Here is a 27,562-nt window from a genome sequence, read left to right on the forward strand (position 1 = left end):
CCATCCAGTCCCCGAGCAGCAGCCCCCCTGGCCAGCTTTCCCCAGTTTATGTACTGAGCATGACGTCACATGGTATGGAATGTCCCTTTGCCCAGTTTGGCTGTGCCCCCTCCCAGCTTCTTGTGCACCTCCAGCCTTCTCAGTCGGTAGAGCATGGGAAGCTGAAAAGTCCTTGACTAGTGTAAGCATTACCTAGCAACAACTAAAACATCGGTGTGTTATCAACTTTGTTCTCATCCTAAATCCAAAACACTGTACCAGCTACTAGAAAGGAAATTAACTCTATCCCTGCCGAAACCAGGACAACAGAACATCAGGACCCATAACAAATGTGATGTGGGCACTAATATTAACTCTGTTTATCTGGTAGATTATGCCTTTAGCATAAGTGATGCTTTAAATGAAGAGAGCTATTTAAATGAAGAGAGTTAAATTGCATTTAATAGACTCCTTTCTTTTTCTTTTTTTTTTTTGTCTGATACACCATACAGCAGGGTCAAGCAAATGGCTTTGTCTTAAACCTGCGTTCAGTTGAGTAGAAATGATGAGGGGGCATTTGCAGAAGTTCTTTCCAGGTGAAATAACTTAATTTTCTCTGTCCCTTTAAAATATGTTAAGGGAGAGAGTAGCTCAGTTTTATGGATTATATTTTGTAGAGTTCAGTTTATAAACTGAAACTTTTTAACTGGGATTGTGAGGTTGCAAACGCTTCCCCAAATATCTAACTTTGTTCTTCTGGCTGGCAGGAAAAATATTCTTTGAAAAGTACATGAAAATACCAAATAAATCCCTTTCTGAAGGTAAATGTGAAAGATGAAAAAAACCCCACATTTAAATAAAATTGATGCTGTTCATATATTCCAGTTTTGACACTGATGAATGAAATCTTTATATTCGGTATTTTGCAGCCATTAGGAATAAAAGTCTCAATCCTTAAAAATTAAGTGAAAAAGCACAGGCTGAATCACAACATGATGCCCTCGTGAGCTGGGAACTGCGACAATAGATGCCTTTGAAATCAGTACAGAAAGATGTTCAAAGATGAAGAGAGATGAATTGCTGCCTGCTGCTATATAGTCACAACCTGTCTAAATAAAATGGCTGCAGAGACAGCTCAGGCAGAGGACTGGGAGCTGGGAATCACGGTTCTCTCCTCCCCTGCTGCCACAGATGCTTTACGTGGCTTTAAGGTAAATCAGTTAAATAGTTTCTCCCATCAGTAAAATATAGCTTACTGTTTCACAAAGATGATTCACGATTATACCATGCCATGAAGAGGTAAAATGCTCTGTGTTCAGAACAGTAAATTTTTTCCCTGAAGTTTACAGCCATAAGGTTTTCTTTGCTAGCTGGCTAACTACACTGGATGCCCTGCTCTCCTACTCGTCAAAGCCCAATAGTGGATATAAACAGAGAAGTCGTTCCTTCCTATAATCACATAAAGGTCAGATAAATGATCTTTGGGGCTGAGACAGTGTGTCTAGGGGATGAGGACATGCTGCTGGAACATAAAGCCACTTTTGGAGACACTTGTGTAAGTGGATGATAGCTTTGGTCAGGCCCAGAGCAGTCATTTACCTGTCCTCCTCTGTGCTAAAGAATAGCTTGGCGCTTCAGTTTGGTATGTGCTTTCTGAAGGGAAACACAAATAGTAACATCAGCCTGGCCATCAGAAACCTCTCTGTAACTTGTGCAGCCAGCACTCTTGGTGAGCGTTACCCCAGAATGAGCCCTGCATTGCTCTGCATGCAATGCACTGACTGCTTGTTGCTGTAGCTCCTACACGAGAAGTTAAGAGCTATATCCTCGGAAAAGAGATGCAAACATTGTCTTTGTACTCCCTAGGTCATTTACCAGTTCTGTGTCTGGTCAGGCCTTCAGGGGAGCTTAAAACCACTCAAAGCCCATCGGTTTGTGACAGCTTTCAGCCATGCCAAAGGGACAGAGCAGCAGCCAGATCAGCAAAACATAAGAAAATGCAGCTACTTGGATGCTTAAAACCTGGTCTAAGAGGGACCTTGGAAGACAGATTTATACACCTGCTTTTGCTAGCCAGTTCTCACAATTAGACGTAGTTCGCTAATTTCCCCAAGTTTGATTGGGTCAGCAAAAACAACATACTTCAGCTAAAAATACTGTCTTGCACAACTTGCTCAAGTTGATAGTTGGATGACTTAGCTATCTGACCCTTGCTTATCTGAAGAGTCTTTTCTGAAGCTGGGTGAAACAATCCTGAATAATCAACACAGGCACCCAGCACGTATCGGTTTTAAACCATATTCCCTGTATTCAGAGCAGGGGGCTGGCCGCAGACAGATCTTTTTCATTTCTGCTACCCCTGCTTAGTAAAAATTGCTTTTCTTTTGCCTTTCTGATGCAGTGAGACACAGCCATCAGCTGCGCTAATGCCACCTGCGTAGTCGCGCTTATGCTCTCTAAATCTCCCTGGGGAGCGCAACCCTCATCAGGATCAGCATGGCCACAGCACACAGCATTCTTATACCTCCCTTTCTATACAGCCTGCAGGCAAAGCCCCTATTGATGTACATACCCTGAAACCTCTCCAAGAAGTGACACAGTCCTCGCTGACAAATACTCTCTGTCAGAGGTGAAAGGTAGTGAAGGTTTCAGTGTTAACTAGAAACATGCTAATGTCCCCGAGCTAAATGATGCAAGTGAGCTGAAATTGGGACTTGGGTGCAAATTGGAAGTTGTAGTCAGCACTTCGTTCTTTCTCCCTCCATTTGCTCAAGACTCTGTTGATCACTCAGCAGGATGTGGACAGATTAATTTTATTTACTGTGTAATTTAAATTCTCAGCTTAGGTAGAATTCATCAGGGAATTGCTGCAGTCCTCAGCCTCTGAAACAGTCTTGGCTGGCAGCAGGGGACAAAGAGGCAAATACATCCCAAAATCTCATCTCATAGACCTTGAAGATGGAAAAATACAACTTTGTCACACCGGATTAATTTCTCTTTGTCTTCCCACTGCAGCAAATCCCATGCACCCACACCACAATGTCCCCATAGCAGGAAGCTCCGTCTCCTTCTAGTCAGGCAGGTTCAAAAGCAATTGAGTTAGCGAGGTTCAGACAGTGGCTCTCAGCAAAGAGACAGGAGCGGTCAGCGTCTGCGTGATTCCAACCCACGGTGCAAAGGAATCAAATCAGCCTAGTCTGCCACCAAATGGCATTTGTGCCGATCAGGCTGCCTCAAATGAGGGGGATGCATGCAGTCAAGCATGGTGGCAGCGAGAGGCGATGGCATCCTAAACCACTCTCCACCCACCACTGTCTGACCATAGCCAGAGTCACTCACTATCTTGGAACAAATGGAAACTGTGGATTTGGAGGGCGGTCTGACCCTCCAAATACCTCTTCAGCATAGCACAGAATGATGTTCACCAAATTCCTGGCTTGTCTGCTTTGCCCGAAATCGCAAAAGCAGCAGTTCTGCAGGAGACCAAAGCGTATGGCTACTGTTGCCATTTCTGGTTTTGGGCAGTGTGTAGGCAAAACCAATGCCACGCATAGCAACACGTACCAAAAAAGCTGTTCAGCATTTCATTTTTAAAAAACAGGAAAACATTATTAGAATGCCACAGCCAGGGGCTGTGGCACCAGTCCCGTAACCATTTTTGACTCGCCAGATTCGACTGGCCCTTTCAAACCCCTTCCCTTTGACCAGCAGGATTGATGAAAAAACTACCTGTGCTCCCGAGTCCCTTACCGCTGCTCCCAGGGCTCTGTAGTCCTTCTTGATAGGCCTCAGACTGCCCCTGGCTGTGTCACTGGTGCCCACGTGAAACAGCAGCAGCAGATAATAGTCAGTGGACTGTACGAGGCTTGGTAGCCTCTCGGTGACATCCCTGATGCAAGCCCCCAGTAAGCAGCACACCTCTCTAGAGAGTGCATCTGGTTGGCAAATGGGTGCCTCCGTACCTCTCAGAAGAGAGTCGCCTACTACTATTGCCCGTTGCCTTTTCTTAGTGGTGCTGGTTGTTATATGGGGGGCAGATCGGGCTGCATTACTCAGCTCCAGCACTTCTCCTGGTGTGACAGGACTTTCCTCTTCGGCCTGCAGAGCGGTGAAGCGGTTCTGCAAGGGCACCTCAGGCTTCGGGGGAAGTCTCTTCCTCCTGCTGGTCCTTGCCTTTGCAACCGTCCATTCTTCTGCATTATTGGCCCCCCCACTCCCTTCTGCATGTGCCAGTGGGGGAGTTTTTGGCTGTTTGGCCACAGGCCCGCTGCAGACTGCGCTTGGAACCAGCTATCTAGCTCCTTCTCTGCCTCCCTGATGTTACACAGTCTTCTCACCACCTCCTGCAGCTCAGCCACCTGCTGCAGGAGATCCTCAACCTGGGCACACCTTTTGCAGGCAGGTCTGCTGCCTGTCCCTACCCCAGGAGAGAGGTCTAGGCACTTCCTGCAGCCTGAGGTCTGCACTGCAGCCTCTCCCTTCAGCAGTTCCATCTGCGTGGAGGCATCGGCCACTGCTGGGGTAGATGGTGCAGACCCCCCAGCTGGAGCTGCGGCTTTTACCCTCAGACAAGTGCCCACCATTCTGCCTTGAGGGTCGGGTAGGATGAGTGCCCTTGTCCTGCGCCCAGTTGCTGGGTTATGTGCATGCCGAGTCCCCCACTCGGCCCGTGGAATGCCTCTCCTTCGAAGAGGCACCCTCCCTCGCGAACTGCCGCGCCACGCCCTGTTTGCCTGTCCTGGTCACTAGCGCTCCCTGGGGCTGCCTTTAGTGGGAGTGGGCGTGGCAGCCAGTTACTCCTGGCCCCGCCCACGCCTCGTCAGCCGCCCTCGTGAGAGCTGCCGGCTCCCGGCGGGTCTCTGTGCTCCCCTGTGGGTTCCCCGGCTCAGGAAACCCCCCTGTACGCCGCGATCCGCCGCTCCGCTGCGGGACGCGCCTGCACCGGAGCTGATCGCCTGTGCGAGTGACCACAAAAAACTGGTTATAATTTCGTTTAAAGGCTGAAACCAGAGGAATAATTGTAAGGATATATTCAAATCTGATTTTTAACATAGACACATTCGTGTTAAGTCCATTCTGCTTCACATGCTCCATTACTATCTTCCCTCGTCATAAAGCAGCTAGACACATCCAGCCAGCTGAACAGGTAACCATTTTAAATTGCACTGAGTAATACAGTATTGCTTGAAATAATTTGTTAGGTCTGTAGCTGTTCCCAGTAGTAAGGGGGGAATTCAGCCCCTCTTGTCTTACACGTGACTTTCTCTAACTGAGGTTCCCCATGGGAGTGTGCTCTCCATTTCTCAACGTGCAGTTATTTGCCCATCCTCTGACACATCCTAAATCAGGCAGGTGAAAGCACACCAGGGCAGGAATGGTTTGCTGAGTGCTTAGCATGCTGGGGTACCATCTTATTGAGGACCTTTGTGTGCAGCTATAACATGAGACCATTGCCAGACGGGACGCAGGGCTGGGCCGATTATGGTCCTGATTGTGTCTGCAGCATGTATTTCCTTTGCTCCTTTATACTGCGGTGTTATTCCTGCCCTATTGAAAGCTCTGTGGGCTTCTTTGGCTGTTGTCTTGTCACCAGTAGAGCTTACCTTGAAGCAGCACTTAGAGCAGATGCTGAATGGCCCAGATGGGGTCAGCAAGCAGAACAGGCTAGTGTGAGGCTAGCACAAAGGTAGCAGCTTGCTTGTTGAGTGGATTTATCTTCTTTCTTTAAATGATTTTAATGTCATAAGGGGACAAAGTGCCTCAAAGATGGAGTGATAAGGTGGATAAGAAAGGAGAGGCGAGGTGAGATGTGATGTGGTGGTTGGCAGGTCCAAAGAGATGTCCCTCATGCTGTTCAGAGTAGTATAGTGGTGTCGAAAGGATCCTGGACCCCCTTCCCACATACACACACACGTGCCGCTCTGCGTGTTCCTCTTCTGACACAATGTCCAGGATTAACTTTAGTGGAACTGGTGCAGCCAAATTCCCCAGTACATCAGGCTGACAGCACAGCTGTCCGTGTTCTCCGAGCTCTCCACTGAAACAGAAGCTAACGCTGCTTGGCTCCACTCAAGCATGGAGCCAGGTAGATTACCCAACACAGCAACCCTGCTAATGACCAGACAGGATCTTCAGACTCCTAATTGAGCATACTTCTTAATGTCAAAGGCACATGCAGGCTGCTTCGTGCCCTCCCAGCCTCCTCTGCTCTATCCAGCTTCTTCAAGGAAATGTCTGTCCAGTAAATTCGTGAAAAGCCAGCAGGAACCTGGATTTCGGTAAAGCTGTCTCTCCCCAAACTGTACCAGCCCTGCTGGTATTGCTAATGATTGCCTGTTGGCTCTGCAAGCCATCACACCTGTACTCACAGTGTGCTCAGTCACCCATAACCGCTTCATGGGAAGGAGGACGACAAACCACATGGGTGTGAGTATTTTGCTGGGTACAATGATAAAAAGTAGAACGGCCAAGTGAAATGAAAGCTAAACAACTTATTTCAAATACTTGCAAATGCCATGTAAAGAGCATCATTGGAGCTCTGCTATTATACTGCCCTTTTACTGCCAGCAGTTAGTGATTTCTCTGAAGTAGCTGGAGAGCAGCCTTGTTTCATAGAATCATAGAATAGTTTGGGTTGGAAGGGACCTCTAAAGGTCATCTAGTCCAACCCCCCTGCCGTGGGCAGGGACATCTTCAACTAGATCAGGCTGCTCAGAGCCCCATCCAACCTGACCTTGAATGTTTCCAGGGATGGGACATCCACCACCTCTCTGGGCAACCTGTTCCAGTGTCTCACCACCCTCACAGTAAAGAATTTCTTCCTTATATCTAGTCTAAATCTATCCCCCTTTAGTTTAAAGCCATTCCCCCTTGTCCTGTCGCAACAGGCCCTGCTAAAAAGTTTGCCGCCATCTTTTTTATAAGCCCCCTTTAAGTACTGATAGGCTGCAATAAGGTCTCCCCAAAGCCTTCTCTTCTCTAGGCTGAACAACCCCAACTCTCTCAGCCTTTCTTCATAGGAGAGGTGTTCCATCCCCCTCATCATTTTTGTGGCCCTCTTCTGGACCCACTCCAACAGGTCCGTGTCTTTCTTGTGCTGAGGGCCCCAGAGCTGGACACAGTACTCCAGGTGGGGTCTCACCAGAGCAGAGTAGAGGGGCAGAATCACCTCCCTCGACCTGCTGTCCACGCTTCTTTTGATGTAGCCCAGGATACGATTGGCTTTCTGGGCTGCGAGCGCACATTGCTGGCTCATGTCCAGCTTTTCATCCACCAGTACCCCCAAGTCCTTCTCGGCAGGGCTGCTCTCAATCCCTTCATCCCCCAGCCTGTATTGATACTGGGGGTTGCCCCGACCCAGATGCAGGACCTTGCACTTGGCCTTGTTAAACCTCATGAGGTTCACACGGGCCCACTTCTCGAGCTTGTCCAGGTCCCTCTGGATGGCATCCCATCCCTCAGGCGTGTCGGCCATACCACTCAGCTTGCTGTCATCTGCAAACTTGCTGAGGGTGCACTCGATCCCACTGTCTATGTCATTGATGAAGATATTAAACAGTACCGGTCCCAATACGGACCCCTGCAGGACGCCACTCATCACCAGTCTCCATCTGGACATTGAGCCGTTGACCACTACCCTCTGGATGCGACCATCTAACCAATTCCTCACCCGCCGGACAGTCCACCCATCAAATCCATACCTCTCCAGTTTAGAGAGAAGGATGTTGTGGGGGACCGTGTCAAAGGCCTTACAGAGGTCCAGATAGACGACATCTGTAGCCCTTCCCGTGTCCACTGATGTAGTCACTCCATCCTAGAAGGCCACTAGGTTAGTCAGGCAGGACTTGCCCTTGGTGAAGCCATGCTGGCTCTCTCGAATCACCTCCCTGTCCTCCATGTGCCTTAGCATAGCTTCCAGGAGGATCTGCTCCATGATCTTCCCAGGCACAGAGGTGAGGCTGACTGGCCTGTAGTTCCCCGGGCCTTCCTTTTTTCCCTTTTTAAAAATGGGGGTTATGTTTCCCCTTTTCCAGTCAGTGGGAACTTCACCGGACTGCCACAACTTCTCAAATACAATGGAGAGTGTCTTAGCAACTTCATCCGCCAGTTCCTTCAGGACCCGCGGATGGATCTCATCGGGTCCCATGGACTTGTGCACCTTCAGGTGCCTTAGATGGTCTCGAACCCAATGTTTTCCCACAGTGGGCAGCTCTTCATTCTCCCAGTCCCCGCCTTTGCCTTCTGCGGCTTGGGTGGTGAGGCTCGAGCACTTGCCGGTGAAGACCGAGGCAAAAAAGTCATTGAGTACCTCTGCCTTCTCCGTGTCTCGGGTAACCAGGTCTCCTGTTTCGTTCCGGAGAGGGCCCACATTTTCCCTCGTCTTCCTTTTATCCCTGACGTACCTATAGAATCTTTTCTTGTTGCCCTTGATGTCCCTGGCCAGATTTAATTCTATCAGGGCTTTAGCTTTCCTAACCTGATCCCTGGCTGCTCGAACAATTTCTCTGTATTCCTCCCAGGCTACCTGTCCTTGCTTCCACCCTCTGTAGGCTTCCTTTTTGTGTTTGAGTTTGTCCAGGAGCTCCTTGTTCATCCATGCAGGCCTCCTGGCGTTTTTGCCCGACTTCCTCTTTGTTGGGATGCGTCGCTCCTGAGCTTGGAGGAGGTGATCCTTGAATATTACCCAGCTTTCTTGGGCCCCCCTTCCCTCCAGGGCTTTGTCCCATGGCACTCTACGAAGCAGATCCCTGAAGAGGCCAAAGTCTGCTCTCCTGAAGTCCAGGGCAGTGAGCTTGCTGTGCGCCCTCCTCGGTGCCCTAAGGATCTTGAACTCCACCATTTCGTGGTCGCTGCAGCCCAGGCTGCCCTTGAGCTTCACATTCCCCACCAGCCCCTCCTTGTTGGTGAGAACAAGGTCCAGCGTAGCACCTCTCCTCGTTGGCTCCTCTACCACTTGGAGAAGGAAGCTATCATCGATGCATTCCAGGAACCTCCCGGATTGCTTATGCCCTGCCGTGTTGTCCCTCCAACAGATGTCGGGGTGGTTGAAGTCCCCCATGAGGACCAGGGCTTGTGAGCGTGAGGCTGCTCCTATCTGTCCATAGAGGGCCTCATCCGCTCGGTCTTCCTGGTCAGGTGGCCTGTAGCAGACCCCCACCGTAATGTCACCTGTCCCTGCCTTCCCTTTAATCCTGACCCATAAGCTCTCGGTTGGCTCCTCATCCATCCCCAGGCAGAGCTCCATGCACTCCAGCTGGTCATTGGCATAGAGGGTGACACCCCCTCCTCGTCTCCCCTGCCTGTCCTTCCTAAAGAGCCTGTATCCCTCCATCCCAACACGCCAATCATAGGAGCCATCCCACCACATCTCCGTGATGCCAATAAGGTCGTAGCCCTGCAGGCGTGCGCACGTCTCTAGCTCCTCTTGTTTACTCCCCATGCTATGTGCGTTTGCATAGAGGCATTTAAGTTGGGCCCCCGATGAAGCTGTCTTACTGGCTGGAGTTCCTTTGTGCTGCTCCTCAGGAGCTCTCCTGCTGACCTGTGATCCTTTTCCAGGCTCTGGGCATCTATTGCTGGCCCTGGCATCCAACTGGTAGGAGTGGGATGGATTGAGGTTCCCCTCCCCCGGCATCTCTAGTTTAAAGCCCTCTTCACCAGCTTGGCAAGCCTATGACCAAAGATGGTCTTCCACTTCTCTGACAGATGGACATTCTGGCTTCCCCATCTCCAAGTCTCCTTCACCTTGTATCTCTGCTGTATTAGCTTTTCATTGATCATCAAACAGCAAACTCACCAGACACAAAATAACGGCTGGAAATCAGAGTCTTCCGTTTCTTCATTTGTTCTTGTATGTTCCATTTTCTTAGTATTTGGTGGGAGTGCCTGTTAACAACCCTTCCTCATTCTTCTGGTGCCCGAGAGTTGCCCAGAAGTGGGTAGTTTCGTAGGGTCAACATTGATTTTCCATCAAGCTGCGTTGCCTTCCTCGAAGTTCATTGCACGTACTGGAATTCTGCAGGCAGCACAGGCAGTCCTGGACATGGAGAGCCTTTTCATAGCCAGCGCCAGAAACTGCCAAGTGCTGAGGACAAACTATGCCTATCCTCTCTGGTGGGACCATGTCCCCAGTGTCTCAAGCTAAGCAGTGGCCTTGAGGCTGGGGGAGACATGCAGGAACGCAGGTCTCATCTAAGTCCAGTGGGGAATACTTGACTACCATACTGTAGAGTCTGGGATGACTCAGAAGGAAAGAGCATCTTAGCTTTTCATGCCCTGAGAATTGCCCAGGTGCATAATTCCCAGGTTTCACACAAAGGTTAGCACAGTTGGGTCAGTGGAGGGTTGTGATCTTGGGATTCATGCTCATTTGAGTGTAGCATCAGCCAATATGGGGCAGACTTTAAAGAAAAATGCCATTTACTTATCAAGGCTAGGTTGTGGTTCCTTCTCTCACCTTCTCTTTACTGTGCTGATTTATGTGTTTGATCGCAGCTTCTATGAGAACTATTTTAATTTGTGAAATTACAGATTTTTGTTAAAATGTTGGACCCCAAAAGTAACATCTTCAGAAGTGCCTAAATCAGTCACATTTCTAGAAGGAACTTAGGTACTTAGTTTGGGGCCCTGGCCTTCAAAGTAATGTCTGGGGGCCAAAACCAAAAGAGCTGGAAGCCTGGGAAAGAGCTCACTACCTAGAAATGGAGTTCACAAACTCCACCTGCTACACCAGGAGGAAGCACTGAGCAGAAAATGGGCACTGAAAACTTCATCCCCCCATTCTGATGGACCTGATGGTTGGTGTGCTGGATTTTATAGCCCAGAATTACTTCAGGAGATTGGCACCCAAACAGCTCCTTTGGGTGATGGTGGAAGTAGCAGTAGTTCATAATACTTGTAAGGCTCAGAAAGCAGGTTTCCTTGCCTCAAAGCCTGAAGTGACTCATGCGCATCTCCACCACCTTCTAGGAGCTTGTCCTAACACCCCAGGGCTGGGTAGACTTCCCATCCCTCCTGCTAGCCCTCGCTTTTTGGCCACCAGGGACTCAGGATTCATAGCATCCAAGAGGGAGCTGAACTGTTGATTCATGCTTAAGAAATTTGGCTGGGGACACAGGCATGGATGTTCCTACCGCACTTACATTGCTTTGGGAATGTTCACTCCAAGCCACTAAATAAGTGAAAGAAGGGGTTAAATAGGAAATCTTGTATTGTTCAGACCCACACATTGCAATAGCCCTCAGTAAGAGCATAGAAGTAGTCATGGGGAGACCTATTGGAGGAAAAAGACAATTAGCAAAAGTCCAGATTCATCGGCCGAATGAGTAATCTGAGTTGGAAAAGAACATTAGTGCTTGTACCGAGTATTCGATAGAAAGCAGAGAGTGACAGTCCATTTAAAAGGCAGACCTTAATTGTCTTGACAGAAAATGAAACCTGTAACCTTGTTTCTGAGTCAGGTGCCTTTTGTGAATTATACAGCCTCTTAAAGTATTGGCAGCTTGTCTCAGCGCTATGTATTTGTGGTCAGCGCTGGACCTTCTGGTGTCAATGGGTGGAAGTCGGTTTGTATTTAGGGTTGTAAACATTTGCCTCCATTAAACCCCACTTTATCCCTCTGTGTCTGAATAGCAAAATTCATGTCACCTGCAAAATACCAGCCTTTTATTCTGGAGACAAAGATAACCAATGCATTTGCAAGTTCCAGTCCTGAGAAATTACTCTGATTTAAGGTTTTGACTTCGATCCTGTATCAGTCTCTGTTGCTCATGCCAGAGAGAGTTATTAGTCCAATCCTTTTCCTGCCAAGTTCAATGAGCATTTATTCACCTCTGCCGTTGGCAGGAGCAGGGCTGGGCATAGTTTGTATGAGTATGTACTCTTCTCTGCAGGTTCCTCAGCCATACTCATCACCACAATCTCTAGGCATCTCTGCTGCTTATTTGTCCCTCAAAAAAGGCAGCCTTGGACATGTGTCCCCCTGCTCTTACCTGTGTGGAAAGGACAGAGTTGGCCCATCTTGCACTTACACACCTTGGTAGGCACGCCACTTTCCCAAGACAAGTGGGAAAAGGCGCTTTCCTCTCCAAGGGGAATAAAATCTGCAAGAGAAAAAAAATCAGCACATTTCACACACCACAGGGGAAGCAGAAGCAAAACAAATTCACTATTCAGGTTCCCCAGCCAGCATTCTGGTAAACCCCTATTATTCAGGCATGGCACAAAAATAGTTCCCAACATTTTCTCACACTCTGGAGAATGTTTTTAACAGGGCCCTTTCCTGCCTTACTGGCCCCACGCTTGGCTTTTCCCTACAAGCCTTGCCTGGCGTTGCAGGATGAGATTGGGGCAGTTAGCTCAACTTTTGTGGCTAATTGCTAACTCAACCCAGTTGATTTCCCACAAGAAACAATTCTGACTTTGAATCAGAAAATTGAATACCATTTTATATGATAACCCATCATACATGGGCTCCTATCCCTGCTGGAGGCAGGGATGTATTAATATAGCACAAACACTGCATACCTGCAGAAGGCTTAGCTTTTGGACCTGAATTCTAGTTGTGATCTTGTGGTGAAAAGTTATTAAGAGAAATAGTCTGTCCTAAATGAGAAGCTAATTTAAATCCCCTCTTGCACTGAATACACAAAGAAAGCTTGATGTACTGTCCAAGTTTTAAGGTACATTTCAGCAGCAAGTAGAACAAGCTCTAAAAATTTAAGCAAACAATATGCTATTTAAAAATACAGCTTCAAAATGTTTCACTTTTTTTTTAAATAAAGAAAGCAAGCTCCCAAGAATCAGTGTGAGATAAGAGAAAGACACACGGGGGATATCACAGGTTGCCAGGAAGAGAAGCAGGGAGGCAGCAACATTTTCTGCTGTGTGGTGTGTTAGTCTGTTGAGTTGCCATCCAGGGAAACGGTAATGACTCAGGCCTGGTGTCGAGCTAGGCTGGACTAACACTAAATGGTGGTGCTGCTTTGATGGAGACACTTTTCTATCCCCACTGGGCCCCTCAGTGGCAGCCTCAGTAGGAGGAGAAAAAGTAAAAGGATAAATTCCCTTGCCCAGCACAAAGCACAGTCTTAGAGTCCATGCAGCAACCAGGTGCAGATAGAGTCAAGGTCTCTGCCCTTTCTCTGCCCCAGCTGGTTCTCATCCAGAAGCTCCATGACCATCTTAGTGTGGTGGTGTCAACAAGCTGCTGTGAGTCAGAGTATGTTAGCTTTAGCCCCTGGTGACCTTGGAGGCAATGGGACACAGCTCATCCGGTCTTTGCAGTGTCCCTGCTTGGGAGATGGAGAGCTCATGTCTTTTGCTATTAATTCTGCTATGCCTTTTGCTGCTATCAAATCTGGGTTTCTGCAGCTGTATGGTGGCCTGCCAGGCTGTTGCCCTAATTTTGCTTTTCCCCTTTGTATCCCACATGCAGAGAAACAGAGGGAGCTGGCTCGGAAGGGCTCCCTGAAGAATGGCAACATGGGAAGCCCAGTTAATCAGCAGCCCAAGAAGAACAACGTGATGGCACGAACAAGGTAAAGGACTGGAAAAGCACTCGGCTGTGCTCTAAGCTGCAATCCCTAATGACCTTAGGATGGGCAAGGATGATGTTCATTGCTATTTGCCTACTGCCAAACACACTGCGAGAGCAGTGATGTCCCTTCCCGGAGCTGGCAGGCCCAGACGCTCTGTGCTGTGTTGCATCCCGTCCCCTGGGGAGATGCAGGGACAGCTGGGCCCAGGACTGGTGACAGTGCAGCCTGAAGGAGGCAGAGGCAGCCAAACCTGGTCGAAATCAGGGGTTTGATATGACTGTCTTGCCTGTTCTGGGTAGCCTCACGTAACACATAATCCTGCCAGCAGGAGAGTGTACGATGCTGTTTCATGTAACGTAAACTGGTTTAGAGCTTAGTTCTGCCTTGGCTGCCTTTATCTCAGTAGTTCCCCTGTTCCTTTTTGATGATGACCCCTTCCCCATACTGATTGACTTAACAAAGGCTTGTGAATGATCCATCTCTGTGTGCTTTGCTATACGTCTCCTCTGCACTTTGAACAGCATGGTCATACTTTGCTGGAGCTGCTTTGACACATCTCTGTATGACAGTATCAGACAGTGCTACAAACCGTTGTAAAAAAAGATGTTCTTGGCTGAATACTTTCTTTTAGAGTATTTCTATTTTTTCCATGCAAGCTTCAGTACACCAGTGTATCACTTACCTGCATTCAGGGGGAAGGAACCCCCCTGAGTCCATGGGATTGCACTCTTTGCATGCTACTAGAAAGGTGGCAGTTTTTAGTAGAGGACCTCACTTAGAATGACAGCAGAATCTGCATGAATGCTGGGTATTTATTGATGAATGAGGAAGTTGCATGGATTACCATATATTAAGTAGAACAGGAGCTGCAGGTCAGAGCCTCTCTGTATGCAATACATCTGACAGATGAGTTTCCTTGTTCACATTAATTCCCAAAACCCACAATAGTAGTCATAAATCATGCCAGGACTTTGTCAGGTTTTATTTGTAAGCCCCTGCGATGTTGTTGGAATACACTGCATTGCTCGCTGCTCTGTGTTTGGTTGTTGAGACCATATAAAGGAGCCAGGCCCTTAGTGGCAGCAAGAAATTCAGCAGATGCTCTCAGCTGGCTTTTCCATGCTTCTCCTTGTCTTCCAAATACAAGCTGGAAAAACTTGGTTTCTTTTGGCAATAGGCTGCACACTAGCTTCTCAAGAGGAATGGTAGCAGATTTGCTGCTTGAGAAATTTAGAAACACTGAAATTAGTGGAGGAAGATGGTAAGGAAGAGAAGATGGGATAAGTACAGGTGCCTACCTGTAAAATTAGTGACTTCTGCTTGGAGCGGCTGCTGTTTCCGAGCTGCCGATGGAAAGAAGAGTGATTTGGGTGGGGAAGGGCAGAGCAGTGACACCCATCGGCAAAAGTTTTCGAACAGCCATCTCAGTTTTATTCCATTTGTGGACACCTGAGCACTGTTCAGAGGACATGTGGATGCCTCCACAGCCAAGTGAAGCCTGCTGGCAGTAGACTTGCTTAGTTACTTTTCACACAGCTTTTAGAAGCATCCCTTGGGATCTGCAAAACAGAGGTTTGCAGCCATTGCTTTAATAGCAGATGTAGCCAAGCTCCATTGTTCCCATATGGCTGGGAGGTGTCTGGCACAGGGTCTTGCTGGCCCATGTCTCTTCATCTCCCAGCTCCCTTGGCTTTCTGGGAACCAAGCAGCATCACAAGCACAGCCCTAGTAATACCTCAGAATGGTTTGGTCTGTCTTGCCACAGACAGGGCAACCCCGGGAAGGCAGAAATGCCACAAGCTTGTTCAAGCAGCTTCTTTTCACAAGATAATGGCTGCAGTACAATGGGAGATACTCCAGTGGGATACACTGCAAAACGTCCAGGTTATGGTAGTTTTTTAAGTCTGAACTGTTGGCTGCTTCTGGTCTCTGCAGGAAGAGAATAAGCTAAAGCCATTACCACTTTTTTAACAGTTCTGCTCTTCTCCTCATCAAATATGTTTTCCTTCATTCAGGCAAACCACATTGCCTCTCCTAGTCTCTACTCCACCTCCTCCTCCTTCCCCAAGGCTTCTGTTCTTCTCTATTATCTGTATGAATTTCTGACATCCAGCCTCTAGTACCAGGTTGCCTTCACTATTCTGTCTTCTCCTGGGGCAGGGGCACAGCCAGCCTTAGAGGTGAAAGGATCTGAATCCATAACACGCTCAGTCTCCCTAAGAGCAAATAAAATGTGAACAAGGTTGGGGTGATGCTGGCATACTCGCTATGAGCACAGGCAAAGCCTACAACACCATCCACACAGCCAGATATTGTAGTCCACTCTGAGGATAACCTAAACTCAGATTTTGTCATAACATATTTCATGTTAAATGAGCAAAAACACCAAGACAAGAAGCTCATACTAGGACACCTGTGGATGAAAGCAGCTACGAATGCAATCTGGCTTTGTTCCAAGGACAGTGGGAAGCGAAAATAAGGACAATCAGGATGCAAGGGAAAGATTTAGATCAGGGGCAAAGACATTATCACAGTTTTTGTCTGTTGCAGAAAAACTGAAGTTCTGTGTTATTAAGAAAAAAGACATTTCTCAAGAAAAAGATGTAGTGATTTTTTTTAATCAATTAAATAGCACCACAAAGGGCTCTTCTCCTACATCCCCTGATAGTGCTTTGTTCACTCATGATATAGTAACAACCGTCAGTGAGTATATATGGAGCACTGACTTGAAAACTGGAGAGCAAGCATGGAAGTCAGTACTTATGATACGTGTGTGAGCAAGCTGCTGCTGCCAGATCACAGCTTCAGTTTTAGTTCCAGACATCTTGCTTCTTGACTTCCTTCCTACATGCTTTAGGAGCAGCATCTCAGTGCTATGGGAAGAGGTATTGAATTTTGCAAGTGGATCCCATTTTCTCCAGTTCCCTGGTGCTGCAGGTTGGAAATTCTGCAGTTTTAATTAATTTCTTTAATCTTGTGTTTCAGTGAACACAATAAGAAAATACAACTAGTCGTGAGCCTATACGTCTGCTTTGAGATAGCATTTAATATATTTTACTCTCTCTGAGCCTGCAGGCCTTTGTATTGCTAAAATTGTAATGGCTTCCTGAAATTTTCTGAGCAGAAGCAGAAGAACATTGCAGGTGGTTAGAGTGCAGTTGGAGCATGAATGAGATGGATTATCATCTTTAGATTTATATTTTCTAAACTCTTAGTGAAGCATCATTGTGCATCATTGTGTGTTGTTAAAGACCAGTTCTTCATTTGGGAGAAAACCTGAGTTAACCCACTGAACGAGGAGATTTTCATCACTCTTACTGTTCTCACCTGCTGAATGTAGAACCTTCTTCCATTTGCTTGCTTTGGTTGATCTTATTTTAAATATGAACCAAAGTCTTTGTGCAGTTTTGTGGATGGAAGAACTCTGTTGTGAACTGGATACCATTGAATTAATGTATTTTCCTTATCCTAGAAGCTCTGAAGCCTGTATTCCATTACACAAACTCTCTCAGGCAATTAAAGGTGCAAAGTCATCGTCAGCCTTTGTAATACTTCTGATGAAGTGAAAGTCATTATAAAATAATGGGATTTAAAAAGTGCTAGTCTGACTGGGCTCTTACGCTGCACCCACCAGCTCATATTTCTCATATTACTAAATTTAGGTGTGAGACCTCAAAAGTGCTGTGTTGTGGGGGCTGGGTAGGGACTCATGCAGAAAGACCAAATCCCTGATTTCCAATAGTAGAATAGTAGGAGCACCGAGCCTCTGCCTTCCCCTAGCCTCCTTCTCCCATTTACTTATTGCTAGTGTCATGTACTTATTGCTAGGGGGAAAAAAGCAACACAAAAATGAGCAATCATCTGATACAGCAAGCAGTGCTAGCTGAACAGGTTCACCAGAATGAAGTGTGGAGTGTCCCAACTGTTCTTTCTTCCAAGGAGGAGTGTGTTCCCAAGGCATGTCCAGTGTTCATCCCTGTGAAACTGCTCTGAACTACCCAGAGACACAGCCCGCTTCCTCTGAATTGCACCCATTTAAATGTCTTCACTGATAAGGGAGGACTTGCAAGGAAGTGAAACGGGGAAAGCCTAACTATCATATGGCTTTGCTCTAGACTATGTGTGGTACTGAGCTTTACTGTGTGGTTAACGGACAACATTTAATTATTTCAGGCTCGTCGTTCCCAATAAGGGCTATTCATCATTAGATCAGAGTCCAGATGAAAAGCCACTGGTAGCCCTGGATACGGACAGGTATGCAAAGTGTTAATAAGATGATATATATTACGGTGCAAGCAAGTTTTCATGCCAGAGTGCAGCACTGAAGCTAATTCCTGCTGAAACTGTTCTTGCAGGCCACTCGCACTCTTCCTTGCTGTGCCCTTCGGCATATGCTGTAATGAGTCTGTGTGTGTAAACAAGTAGGAAGAGACGTGAGTAAAGAGCACTTTGATGGAAAGGTCTGAGGGTCACAGATGAAAATTGGTCTCCAGACTCCCTTGATGTAACTTCTCTGTGCCTAAAGTACAGCTTCACGGCATAAGAAAGATAGGGCTAACCAGGGAATACAGGCCTCTCTAATTGTTGTTTCCTTCTTTGCTGTATCTTGTCCTTCCCTGCAGTGATGATGACTTTGACATGTCCAGATATTCCTCCTCGGGATACTCATCAGCTGAGGTGAGTTATACTCTTTCCTGCCATCCTTGCCATGAATACTAATAGTAGAGCAGCCAGAAACGACTTAGAGTGGCCTTGTGCTGCCAGAAACAGCTCCACAAGGAATTTACCAGTGGTGTAGACTCTGTGAGCCTGGAAGGGGCCATGGCAGAAACTGTGTCATGTTTCTTTCTTCCCCGGTGATCCAGTTGGCTCCGTCCCCACACTTCCATGGCACAGACACAGATCTGCCCGTCGGCTGTTTTCACAGATACCTTTGGCTTCACTCAAGCTTTTCCCAGTTCTGCTCAGTCCTGCAGTGTTGGCCCATGTGGTGCAAAAGCATCAACTTGTCTGTCATAGCAGCTCAGCAATTGTCTACTTGCCAAGGACACAAATAAAGAATCTGAGGGTGTGCTGTGATTTCCAGTTCTTGTGGGGGTCAGGGTCACCCAGTGCGTGTTTACTTGGAGCACCAGAAATTCCAGGGAGGACTTGCAGGTATGAACTCTTGCCCTTTCAAAGAGAAAAGGCAGGGAAGCTCAGGCTTGTTAATCCCTCTGCATTGTTTCTGAATATATTCCCAAGCTCTCTTGTGAATTAGTTGTTCAGACTCTGGCTACTGCTTCTGTGGGATCTGATTTTACATCCAGGGTGCTGAGCAGCCATTCTGCACACAAGCCACTGGGAACTCTTCCCCCTTGTATCCCTTCCTTGGGCAAAATACCTCTGAAATGCAGAGAAATGGCCAAGAGCAGGGACCAGATCAAATGATCTGGGCCATCTCTGGGCCCTGATGAAGTGTTGTTCACCCAGATCTGGCTAGACAGCACTTGAATCCAAGATTACAAAAAGCCAAGAGGCTTTACCACCTTTCAACTGCTATAGTGTCCCAGACTGAGAGGAGGGACTGCCCAGCTGACAGTCAGTTTATTATCATTATTATTACATTACTTTAAATGAGGACTCGTCTTCATGGAAAGATTATTCCAGAATAAAATAGTGTCTCGACTTGCTACTCTGGAATATCTCACTCTAGATATTCCTATTCTGGAAAAAGTTAGAACAACAGAAGGCAGCCCTCACCTGTGGTCAAAAACTGGGACTCTCTCATTGATGGGACAGCTACTAATGATAGGGAAATATATTCCAGAATAAGGGACCTCCTTCCTCTTCCGACCATCAGAAAGAAGAAGTCTCAAGTGTTTGACTGTTTGTTTCTTTGTCTGTAGCAGATCAACCAAGACTTGAACATCCAGCTGCTAAAGGATGGGTACCGGTTAGATGAGATCCCAGATGACGAGGACCTCGACCTAATCCCCCCTAAATCGGTCAACCCTACCTGCATGTGTTGCCAAGCCACCTCCTCCACCGCCTGTCACATCCAGTAGTGAGGCCGGCAGGCTGTGATCAGTGCTTTCCACTATAACTGTAAAACTTAACAGCCATTGCTTCCTCCTATGGTAGGACGTGCACCTCTTTGTGTTCATGGAGCCAGGAGAAACCAAAAAATTCATTTTATGATTGGTTAATAAGTTATTATTTTAAACTATGGTTAAACAAAAGAGAAGTTGCTCAAAGTGCCAGGCAGTGCCTGGCAGAACTGACTGGTCTGGAGAGCAAATGCAGGAGGGTCCAGAGATACCTCCTTGGTTTGTGTAGGCACTGGAGATGTTTTGTAAGGTGTCTGTTCCAGAATGGGAAGGGTCAGATGGGGCTGCAGTTACTCCTGCCCACCAAAATCAATCCACCTACAAGATCAGGGGTGAGTCTGAGGTGTCAGGGGGTTTTACCTGTGGGAGGAGGTCAGTTCTTAATTCATTCACTAAACCTGATTCGTTTGTGTAACCAAAATTATACCATAACCGGGGCACAGGAATGAGAATGGAGCAGGGCATCCTTTCTTATGGCAAGGCTAGCCAGGACTAGCATGACACAATTCATTCATTTGCAAAGAGGACAAATAGGTGGCAATTCACTGTGAGTCAGTACTAGCTAGAGCTGTTGTGTCACATATCCAATGCAATCTATCCTTAGCTCTACATTAAATTATCACCAAACACATCAGATTTGATCTGCAGTCCATCCATGCTCTTCAGGGATTCAGTCCTTGCCTGAGAATACCATACTTCTGAGTTCAGTCCAGTCATGTATACTGACTTCAGCCTATACTTCATTCCTGTGAGACCCATCTGCTTCCAAAGATCTTAAAGTTTGTTCAACTAAGAAAAAATGAGTCCTGCACAAGACAGGACTAGAGCTGTGCAGTCTGAAGGTCAGTGCCAGAAAAGCTAGTTGAAGAAAGCACATTTTTACAGAGCTTGGCTGTTGATATTCTCTTGACACTGCATCTCTTAGTGCCTGTGGGAGAGATTTGTTAATGCTGAAGGCATTTCTGTGGTGGTGTCAGACTTTAGGGGGGGGTTCAGCAACAGCAGGATTATGAACAGCTTCAGCTGCAAAAAAACCATGAGAGGAAACTACTGTTTATCCCATCTCTGCCCACTTGTGAACCAGGCTTGGTCTGCGTTAGAGATGTCCCACGTCAGGAGCAATTGTGTTTATTTGGTGCTGGAATAGTCGGGAAACCTGGCGTTACATTAGGTGGCTGGACTGAATTGCCAGTTCACCAGCAGATTGTTTTGAATGCAAAATTATTTCTGGAATTAGGAAACATGTCCTCTCCCTGGCTGGTCTTACAGTGCTGGCTTCAGCATATGCAGGACTCAGGTGACGGATGGGCTGGCATTTTTCTCGGAGATGAAATCTTTTGCTGCAGGCATGACTGTGTGTTTTCCTGCTCTGCCAGGAGGAAGGACTGCCTGCCTTGCGTCAGTGCTTGCTTTAGAGCCTGGGGAAAGGACAAAGTGAGGGCAACTCTGAGCTTCCCATCAGAATTCCCCTGAATCACAAGACAGAGCCTGAGCTCCACCCCGAAGGACAGAATCCCCCGTCTGAAATCTTCACGTAGTGAGCTGAGTCTTTAAGAAGTCCTATTCGTGATTAGGACACTTATTTAACATCGTGGGGTTTCTGAGACTGTATCTCCCAGGGCTAACGCCTCCCCTCTGAAGGACAGACCTTCCCTGATAACCACTGCCCCATGGCACCACGACCAAGTCCTTTTATTGCCCCAATTGCTGGTTTTTGCCTGCCATGTGCCCTGAGGCATTCCCCAACCCTGCAACTGCCTTCAGCCCTTTGCATTGTGTGATGTGCACCTGCTTCCATCACAACCCTTTTGGGTCCCTGGAAGGGAGATGAATTTAAATGTTAACTACACCCAGTACTTCCTCCAAATACAAACAGAAGCACAAGCCAAGTGTTTTTCACTGCACACAGGAGTTGGTTGCACAAATAGCTGTTTTGGCATGACAGTACAGGACCATAAAATGGCAATTTTTTTGGCTTCTCCTCTCTATGCTTTGTGTTCATATATTTTATTAGGGGAATAAAGTAAAAAGGGTGGGGAAAAGTAGTTACCTGTGTAGGGTCATTATCAGGAAGGCTGAATGGATTAAGGCAATGCATATGTGGCTATCAGAAAATTGAACACTAACCCTTCTGAACCGCAGTCCCTTAAGCAGGTTATGACCATGGGGCATGTTTGTTGGCGTGTTATGGAATATGATGGATGGCCCAGCAGTATGTATTAACCACAGATTGGGCTGGCTCTCCCTATCTGATCTCGTGTTCAGACCTTTGCTTCAGCCAGAAGGTTTTCCTTGTGCCCTCATTGGAGGTTATGCTGTGGTGACTTCACAGGAAAGTGTATAGATATGTGGCCATTTTGGCACTGCTCTCCTTAAACCAGTCTCTGCTGCCATGGCCTGGAGAAGGCAAAAGCAAAGAGCACGGACCCTGACTCTCACAGCATTATAAAGCCCTAAAATCTGCAGAGCTGCTGGGCACTCTCCTAACTGCAGATTGCTTGCAATAAAGCAAATTGTTCCTTGTTCCAGTCTTTGCACCAAACCAAATGATCTTCTCTGGCCCCATTTTCAGTCCAAAGTCGTACAGAATACCAAGGGGAGGAGTGCCATGGAGTATGAAAGGTTGCACCGCTGTCTATCTAAATTACCATGCAAATAGGATAGCTTCCTTATATTGATGCTGGTGCCTCCACAAAGGAATTTGCATTTGATGCCTCCTAAAGCCAGACTGGCTTTTTGTTAGGATTTTATGTAATTTTAGTCACCAAATTACCTGAGTTTAAGCAAATCCTTTCCTTTTATCAGATGTTAATTTTGCCCTTTAATGTGAGCTGACTTTGAACTCCAGGGTCTCAGCACTCAACTCTATCTCTGCAGTCAGTCTGCAAACTCCCTATTTCCAGATGTCTGTGTGAGGGGGAATATCCTCCTAGTGTTGAGGAAGGTCTCTAGATAGGATGGTCTAGTCTGCTTTTCTGGTGGTTGTATAATAACCTTTGGCTGAAAGAAGGCTGATGTCCAGGTGACCATCCCAAAGGCTCATTTGATGTCTTATCAGACATATCTTGAAGCCAACCCTTGGAAGAGCCACTGGATCATATCTGACATTGCTGCATGTCTATCCCCAACATGTATGCTTGGCCATTGGGTCTGCTATTCTGTTCTGACTGTCTTGCCTGCAGATGCCTTGTGACTGCAAAAGCAGGCGGCCAAGCCTGCTGCACAGACTTCGAAAGGGACTTCAGGATGCTGTGCTCCCCCCATGGACAGGATGGACTCAGCTGCTTCTGGTTTGGCTCTCTGGCTCCTTTCTCAAAAGGAGACACCTGCTCTGCTCAGCTGTGTGCTGGCTGACACATTGGTCTGCAATCCTGAGCAGAATCCTTTCCTCTCCATGCAGAGTCTGTCCTTGGGCTGGCCTGCAAGCTGTACAATGGCATGCAGGAGGCTTGAAAAGTACGGCACCCCGTATGTGACAACAGAAACATGAAGATGCTTTTGAAGAAAGGAAGGACCCAGCTGGGCACCAGATGGAACAACAGGAAAAGGAAAACAAGCAGTAATTAGAAAGGTTGCCAAGTGCTGTCTTGGCCTAGGGCAGATCCCAGTTGTCCAAGTTAATCTATCTCAGTACAGTGCTGATACCAGCAGGGAGCAAAGCTCGCTTTCAGATGCACACAGCAGAAACACTGTGCCCCCGAGCTGGCACCGCAGCCAAATACTACTGCGGAGAGTCTGCTGAACTGTTAGAGCACAGAAATGAGATCTGGGATCCCTTGCTGCTGTTGGCACGTGCTACATGTTTGCTCTAACCTCAGGCAAGTCACATCCCCTCTTGATGTCCATTCCCTTCTGCAGCACAGGGGAGAAAACTGCCTTCCCAAGATGCTACCACCACCCTGCATGGATGTTGCCAAGTATGTGGCGGGCACCATTGATAGGATAGCTCTGCAAGCAAGATGCAAAAAGCATGCTATAGAAGTTTTACGTGTATTTTCAAAGTACTACAAAGAACAGCAACACAACTCTGCTTTCCCTCTCTTTACCACCTTCTGATGTTGCTTGCATGTGCCAGAAGGCTGTGGGGTGGAGATTAGTGGAGAGATTAAACAGCTTTGGGGGCAGATGTTTGGCAAGGATGTGTTTCCCAGTTATTTGGCAGCTGGCTCTTGCACAACTGGCTTCTCAATCTGCATGCTGCCACAGAGAATGTGTAAGAAGATTTGGTGAACCAACAGCACCATCCCCTGCTAGTGGAGTTAAGGAACTTAGGAGTGCAACTGGGATAGTGAGTGCTGATGGGAGGGAAGAGAGCATTGAAGGGCTCCTTTGGGATATTCCCACGGCAGTTTCGTGCTCTTACTTTTAGCATCCATGTAATGATCTGAGGGTATAAACTGGCACTTTTGCCTAGGCTCTTCCTTTACTTTACCATTCTCCCTTAAAGCTCACACGGGGTATGGCCACTCTTACATAGAATGAAGCAGGCTTTGTCACCTGGCTGCTGCTTGGCTCAGCAAGCACAGGCTGCATGTGCCACTGTAAATATACCCTGGCTTTGACCTCTACCACCCTTCAGAGCTGACTCTTCACATCACCCTATTTCTACTTCTCATGTCTCAAAAGAAACATCTGCATAGATGGGCAGTGCCACAGGGCAAGCTGGGCTAGGTTGAGCCTAAGGGAAAGGCATGAGAAGGTGTTCATTTTAAGGTGCTTTTCACCTCTAGGAGAACATGGCATCCTTGTCACTTCCTTTCAAGGCTTTCCTGTGTGAGGGATTGCTCCAAACCTTGAACCACATCTCATCAGACAAACCCACCTCTGTTACAAAGCCACACAAGCCCTGAAGCAGAAGGACCAGCAACTTAGCATAGAGGAAGAGGTTGTGACCTGGGATTACCTACAGAAGATTAATGCTAGACTAACCAAGTGCAGGTTTCTCACAGGGGCTGGCATCTGTATTTTTAAGTCCCTGTATTGTGCAGCTGAGCTGCTACATTGCTTCCAAAAAATTACAGCTACATCCCCTACTTCCCCTCGGAAGCCACCGAGGCGAAGGGCTCCGGAGCGGAGGATCGCGACGGGGGACCCTTCCTGAAGCGGCAAAACCGCGGCCAAACCCGCGAAAAGCACAAGCGCAGGGAGCGAGAGGGAGCCCCAGCCCCCCCATTCCCCGAGCCGGAGGAGGGCGTTCCTGACGAGCGGCAGCTCTGACTCAGCGTGGGCGGGGACAAGAGGGGCGGCAGCCAAACCCCCTCACTTAGAAGAGCAGCCCCAGAGAGCGCGGCGAACAGGACGTGGCGCGTCAGAAGGGTGTGGCGCGGCAGTTCGCGCAGGCAGGGCGTGCAGGGAAGGCGAGCGGGCAAGGCGCAGCCCCGCTCCCGGCTCCAGAGGCCAACTCAACTGGTAATCGTAGGCTTCCGAGAAGAGGACCGGCTATGGTTTCCACTCGGCCGAAAGCCGTTGCCAGAAGGAATGTGGCGACACAGACAGAGCTCACACGCAAGCATACAGCTGTCCAGGTCTCTGGCTGCAGGGAGTGCCTGAGCCTGTCAGCTCTACCGGAGGGCAGCAGAGACACCACCTGTGTGCGGTGTGACCAGGTGGATGATCTGCTCAGCATGGTGGCAGAGCTGAAGGAGGAGGTGGAAAGGTTGAGGAGTATCAGGGAGTGTGGGAGGGAGATAGATTGGTGGAGCTGCACCCTACCGTCCCTGAGGCAGAGGCAGCAGAAGGAAGCTCCGCGAGAAGCAGAGGATCCCCTGCCTTCTTGCCACCAGGTAGAAAGAGGGGACCTAAGCGACGGGGGGGGATGGAAACGGGTCCCTGCTTGGCGTGCCAGGCGAACCCCTGCCCGGCCTCCCTCACCTTCCTGGTTGCCTTTACACAACAGATATGGGGCCCTGGAACTTGAGGGCAAGGCAAGCGAGGATGTAGACGAAGGTCTATCCGGGGGGTTGCTTAGGGTGAGGCAGTCAGCCCCACACATTACGACTGCCGCTGCTAAGAAAAAAAGGAGGGTAATCGTCATAGGCGATTCCCTTCTGAGGGGAACAGAGGGCCCGATATGCCGACCGGACCCGTCCCACAGGGAAGTCTGCTGCCTCCCTGGGGCCCGGGTCAGAGACATCACTAGGAAGCTCCCTGGTTTGGTACGGCCTTCTGATTACTACCCGCTGCTGGTTATACAGGCTGGCAGTGATGAGGTTGCAGAGAGAAGTCCCGCAGTGATCAAAAGGGACTTCAGGGCACTGGGGCGACTGGTTGAAGGATCGGGAGCACAGGTAGTGTTTTCCTCTATCCCTACAGTGGCAGGGAAGGATACTGAAAGGAGCAGGAAAACACACCTGATCAACGCGTGGCTCAGGGGCTGGTGCCATCGGAGGATTTTTGGCTTTTTTGATCATGGGGAGGTTTACATGGCACCGGGCCTGCTGGTGACAGACGGAGTCCAGCTGTCTCACAAGGGAAAAAGGATCATGGCTCATGAATTGGCAGGGCTCATTGAGAGGGCTTTAAACTAGGTTCGAAGGGGGAAGGGGATAAAACCAGGCTCGCTAGAGATGAGCCGAGGGGTGGCATGCCGATGCCGGGGGCGAAATCGATACCCCAGCTCAAGTGCATCTACACCAATGCACGCAGCATGGGCGGCAAGCAGGAGGAGCTGGAAGCCATTGTGCAGCGGGAGAGATATGACTTAGTCGCCCTCACAGAAACATGGTGGGGTGACTCTCATGACTGGAGTGCTGCAATGGATGGCTATAGACTCTTCAGAAGGGACAGGCGAGGAAGGAGAGGCGGTGGGGTGGCCCTGTATGTTAGGGAGTGTTTCGATTGTCTAGAGCTCAACGATTGTGATGATGATACGGTTGAGTGTTTATGGGTAAGGATGAGGGGGAAGGCCAACGAGGCAGATATCCTGCTGGGAGTCTGTTACAGACCACCCAACCAGGATGAAGGGGCGGATGAAGCGTTCTACAAGCAGCTGGCAGAAGTCTCTCAATCGCTAGCCCTTGTTCTCGTGGGGGACTTCAACTTCCCGGACGTCTGCTGGAAATACAAGACGGCAGAGAGGAAGCAGGCTAGGAGGTTCCTGGAGTGTGTGGAAGACAACTTCCTGACACAGCTGGTAAGTGAGCCTACCAGGGGAGGTGCCTCGCTCGACCTGCTGTTTACAAACAGAGAAGGACTGGTGGGAGATGTGGTGGTCGGAGGCCGTCTTGGGCTTAGCGACCATGAAATGATAGAATTCTCGCTTCTTGGTGAAGTAAGGAGGGGGGGCAGCAAAACCGCAACCATGGACTTCCGGAGGGCGGACTTTGGCCTGTTCAGGACGCTGGTTGAGAGAGTCCCCTGGGAGACGGTCCTGAAGGGCAAAGGGGTCCAGGAAGGCTGGACGATCTTCAGGAAGGAAGTCTTAAAGGCGCAGGAGCAGGCTGTCCCCATGTGCCGTAAGAAGAATGGGCGGGGAAGACGACCGGCCTGGCTGAACGGGGAGCTCTTGCTGGGACTCAGGAAAAAAAGGAGAGTTTACCGCTTGTGGAAGAAGGGGCAGGCGACTCAAGAAGAGTACAGGGATCTCGTTAGGTCGTGCAGAGAAGAAATGAGAAAGGCAAAAGCCCAGCTAGAACGCAATCTGGCCGCTGTCGTTAGAGACAACAAAAAAAGTTTTTACAAATATATTAATGACAAGAAGAGAGCCAAGGAGAATCTCCATCCTTTATTGGATGCAAGGGGGAACATTGTCACTGAGGATGAGGAAAAGGCTGAGGTACTCAATGCCTTCTTTGCCTCAGTCTTTAACAGGCAGACCAGTTATCCTCAGGGTACTCGGCCCCCTGAGCTGGAAGACGGGGACGGCAAGCAGGATGAACCCCCCGTAATCCAAGAGGAAGCAGTCAATGACCTGCTACGCCACCTGGACGCTCACAAGTCTATGGGGCCGGATGGGAT

At 48.4% G+C, this 27,562-nt stretch overlaps 1 protein-coding gene across 3 annotated transcripts in view; it reads left to right on the forward strand.

Annotated features, from left to right (window-relative positions):
- The window catches only part of LOC143172028 (protein FAM219A), a 121,751-nt gene extending 95,585 nt beyond the window's left edge, over positions 1 to 26,166 (forward strand). For 2 of the 3 annotated variants that reach the window (XM_076361246.1, XM_076361248.1), the window contains exons 3-6: positions 13,415 to 13,517; positions 17,691 to 17,771; positions 18,140 to 18,194; positions 19,406 to 26,166. In XM_076361246.1, coding sequence (XP_076217361.1) covers positions 13,415 to 13,517; positions 17,691 to 17,771; positions 18,140 to 18,194; positions 19,406 to 19,564 — 398 coding nt within the window. In that variant the 3' untranslated portion in view covers positions 19,565 to 26,166. The remainder of the gene's footprint in view (positions 1 to 13,414; positions 13,518 to 17,690; positions 17,772 to 18,139; positions 18,195 to 19,405) is intronic. The other variant, XM_076361247.1, reaches the window with a different exon arrangement.
- The last annotated feature ends 1,396 nt before the right edge of the window (positions 26,167 to 27,562 follow it).

Source organism: Aptenodytes patagonicus, chromosome W (assembly GCF_965638725.1).
Source record: "Aptenodytes patagonicus chromosome W, bAptPat1.pri.cur, whole genome shotgun sequence".
Taxonomy (NCBI): domain Eukaryota; kingdom Metazoa; phylum Chordata; class Aves; order Sphenisciformes; family Spheniscidae; genus Aptenodytes; species Aptenodytes patagonicus.